Source organism: Vanessa cardui, chromosome W, assembly GCF_905220365.1.
Source record: "Vanessa cardui chromosome W, ilVanCard2.1, whole genome shotgun sequence".
Lineage (NCBI taxonomy): Eukaryota > Metazoa > Arthropoda > Insecta > Lepidoptera > Nymphalidae > Vanessa > Vanessa cardui.
Genome location: NC_061153.1, coordinates 5,069,403 through 5,073,205, shown reverse-complemented (window position 1 = coordinate 5,073,205; position 3,803 = coordinate 5,069,403). Strand labels below are relative to the sequence as shown.

General features: G+C 39.9%; 2 protein-coding genes and 1 pseudogene across 2 annotated transcripts; 2 read left to right on the top strand and 1 right to left on the bottom strand.

Moving 5' to 3' along the window:
• The first annotated feature begins 207 nt into the window (after positions 1 to 207).
• LOC124542476 lies at positions 208 to 855 on the top strand. Its single transcript, XM_047120421.1, has one exon. The coding sequence runs from the start codon at positions 208 to 210 to the stop codon at positions 853 to 855; it is 648 nt and encodes a 215-aa protein (XP_046976377.1).
• A 62-nt stretch (positions 856 to 917) lies between these two features.
• Positions 918 to 2,027, bottom strand: LOC124542475 (annotated as a pseudogene).
• Positions 2,028 to 3,081: 1,054 nt separating this feature from the next.
• On the top strand, positions 3,082 to 3,594 carry LOC124542474. The gene has a single exon (XM_047120420.1). It carries the CDS (start codon positions 3,082 to 3,084, stop codon positions 3,592 to 3,594), a length of 513 nt encoding a protein of 170 aa, XP_046976376.1.
• The last annotated feature ends 209 nt before the right edge of the window (positions 3,595 to 3,803 follow it).

Here is a 3,803-nt window from a genome sequence, read left to right as displayed (position 1 = left end):
TGGTATGGAAATCAGGTCAATAATGTCCGATGGGCAGGAGCATTGTCACGTCCATATGGGTTGGAGTGTGGAGTGAGGCAGGGAGGATTGAGCTCGCCAACACTCTTTAACCTTTATGTAAACGATTTAATCACCGAGCTTAGCAGCACCAGGATCGGCTGTTACATAGACGGTATTTGTGTCAATAACATTAGCTATGCCGATGACATGGTGCTGTTGAGTGCGTCTATTTGTGGTCTTAGAAAACTGATGGCCAAATGTGAGGATTATGTGGGAGGTCATGGTCTTAACTATAATGCAAAGAAAAGTGTAGTGATGGTTTTTGAGGCCGGAGGTAAAGTGCCAAGTAGTGTACCTGTAATGCTCAATGGTACAGCACTGCAAAGGGTTTCCCAATTTAAATATCTTGGTCATATATTGACCTCAGACCTCAAAGACGACGCTGATATTGAAAGAGAACGGAGGGCGTTGTCACTGAGAGCGAACATGCTGGCTCGCAGGTTTGCCCGTTGTTCGGAGAGTGTCAAGGGCACGTTGTTCAGAGCATATTGTATGAATTTATACACGTGCAACCTGTGGGCCAAGTATTCGCAAAAGTCGTACAACGCTATTCGTGTTCAATATAATAATGCTTTCAGGGTGCTGATGGGGCTGCCCCGATTTTGTAGCGCATCAGGGATGTTCGTGGAGGCGCACGTGGACTGTTTCTATACCACCATGCGTAAAAGATGTGGAGCCCTGGTGCGCAGAGTGCGGGGCAGTACCAACAGCATCGTGAAACTAATCGCGAGCAGGCTGGACTGCACATATGTGGGTCACTGCTGCGCTATTTCTAATGGAATGGCGCAGAGGTGACTCACATATCTTAGATTCATATTTTTTTTTTTTAGGTTAAGTACTAACATAGACATTTAAGTTTATTTTTGTATTACTAACAAAAATGAGTCAATGATACTCGAAATAAATATTATTATTATTATTATTATTATATTATTATTATTATAAAATCCATGAAAGAAAACTAAAATATAATTTGACTATAGGAACATTTAAACTATTAAATATTGTTTCAGTGGCAACAAGTTTCTCACTGAGCCACGTCTTAGTAAAAAACAGTTGAAGTGCATTCCACTGCTCGAGAATTCGATCCACAACTGCTACTAGCGAGAGCCAACGGGTTTGCGATGGATGGAGCATTTTGTGCGGTTTTAAATTTAGGAATACCTGAAATGCAGCAAATTGACACTGTCTTTTCGCACTACTTTTAAAATAACCATATATATGCCTAGATAAATCCTCGCATCTTCTTGGTAGCTCCTTACAAGCAGCTGAGGCACAAAGATGGGCAGAGTGACATACATATTTCATAACAATAATATTGGGACAATGTTCTTTTAGACGGCTGGAAACTGAATTTTTGTCTCTCCTGTCATTACACTACACCCATCAGCAGCAAATCATATTAAATTTGTGAGCGGTATGCTTTGATTTTCAAATGATTTTATGAGAGCATTAAATAAATTTTTCCCTGTGGCTTCTTCGTTAGCTAGATCAGGATCTGATTTATCAAATATTTTGGATAATTCCCAAAATTTACTAACAATTTGTTTTGTTTTAATATCGTAATATCTTAAGACTATACAATAGTGTACAAGACTTTTGGGTACTAATATCGGTGGATTCATCAGTAATCACACTAAACTTATTGTATTTTAATTTACTAGCTAAAATTTCTTTTTCTGTGTCACCTATTACTGCTGCAGCAATGGAAGTTGCTTTAGTTCTCTTTAAAGAGATTTTCTGAGCTATTTTTGAATCTGGAAATATTTTTTTTAATAATTCTGTTAAATGATCTACAGTACTGTATGCTAAATTGTGTTCTACAAAAAATCGGTAAGTTTCACTTCAGCGTTTTGAATATGTGGTGGGTCTTTTTTCGCTACAAATGATGCCATTGCAGATACTTGCTTGCTCGTAGATGGTAATCTTTTGATGGCCTCGATGTGTTTTTGTCTATTGGCATGCATTTTTAAAACACCAACCTCAGCTGTTAAAATAGGATCACACACAATGCATTTGGCTTTATATTCATTAGGTCCTGGTTTGAGCCACTTCTTAAATGTGTCCAAACCTTCCCATTCGGTCCGATACTTTTGAGCCCTATGTTTTTGCCACTCTGATTTTGGTAACTCTTGTCTTTGTTGAAGTTTTTTTTTGGCGTGCTTTGCTTAGTTCTAGATGTGTCAGCCACATACTATATATATATATATATATATATATATATATATATATATATATATATATGTATATTGTATTTTAGAATCAATCTTACATAATAGTTAGAATAATAAATAGTCAAAATTACCACTAAAACCAACTAGTCAAGTTAGTTTTCTTATTTAAATTATTTTCGTATGAAAAAGGCATTAAGCTATTTTTATTAAGTCATTACTATTACATACTACATTATATTAATTAAGTCATTACTACTGATTTCCGGACACCTCTAATATTAAATCTGTGATCGGTGTTATATTTGTAGGGGTACAAATAGTGCTTAGTATGTATTTTGTGTTTGGTATAAATGTTAGCGCGACACCTCTGAAAACTCACTCGCTTACCAACTGTAGCGACAAATAAACGTGTCAACTAAGAAGTCTCGCATATTATTTCTACATCCGTAACTATCACCATAAAGGATTACTCTAAAGTGGTGACCGCGACTTGATATACCTGTAAGGTTTTTTTAAGTAGAAAAGGACCATGACTACACCAATAAGATCACAATCGGATGTAGTGGAGTTAGCGTCAATCACAGTAACCTCGAGAATTCCCGAATTCTGGTGCGACCAGCCGAGACTATGGTTCGTACAATGCGAGGCAGTACTCAACCCGCAAAAATTCAGTGATGAAGTAAAATTCAACCACGTGATCGCCAAATTGGGGAAGGATGTAGTGCAACAGGTGAGCGATATTCTTTTGCATCCGCCGGAGGTCAAGAAGTATGAAGCTCTCAAGGCCCGTTTATTGACCGTGTTTGAAGAATCGGAGACTCGCCGGTTTCAAAAACTGTTAAGCGAGATGGAGCTGGGGGAACAAAAACCCTCACAACTTTTGAGGCGGATGAAAGACCTCGCTAGAGATAAAATTCCGGATGACACTCTCCGTATACTGTGGCAAGGACACCTTCCATCGTCAGTTCGCGCCGTACTTGCAGTCACCGAGGTTAAGGAGTTGGAAAATCTCGCCGTCATAGCCGACAAGATCGTGGAAACTTCGAAACCCATGCAGATCGCGGAAATAGCCCATATAAAGCCCCACACGTCGACCGATACCGATCGGATAATGGCAGAAATAGCCAAACTTAGCTGCGAAGTTGCGGAATTAAAAAGAACAAGGCCAAGATTTCAGCAGCGTCGGGATGGCGGTCGCTCACGCTCAACATCCCGAAATCGAAGTCGTGATCCTTCGTCACTAAGACCGCGGCGCACTCCGGAGAGCCCAGATTGGCTATGCTATTACCATCACCGTTTCCGCGCGAGGGCAATCAAATGTGCAGAACCTTGCGCGTGGAGAAAACACCCGGAAAACTAGAAGAGGCGCAGACGCAGGCGGATCTCTGTGCTGTCTCTCCTTGTCGCCGCCTACGCATCATGGACCGCAATACAGGTTTATATTTTTTAATTGATACTGGCGCTAATGTTTCCGTTTTACCAGTAACAAAATTAGATAAAACCCGCGAGTGTAGTGACTATGCGTTATTCGCCGCAAACGGGACACAAATTAAAACGTATGGAGTGAGA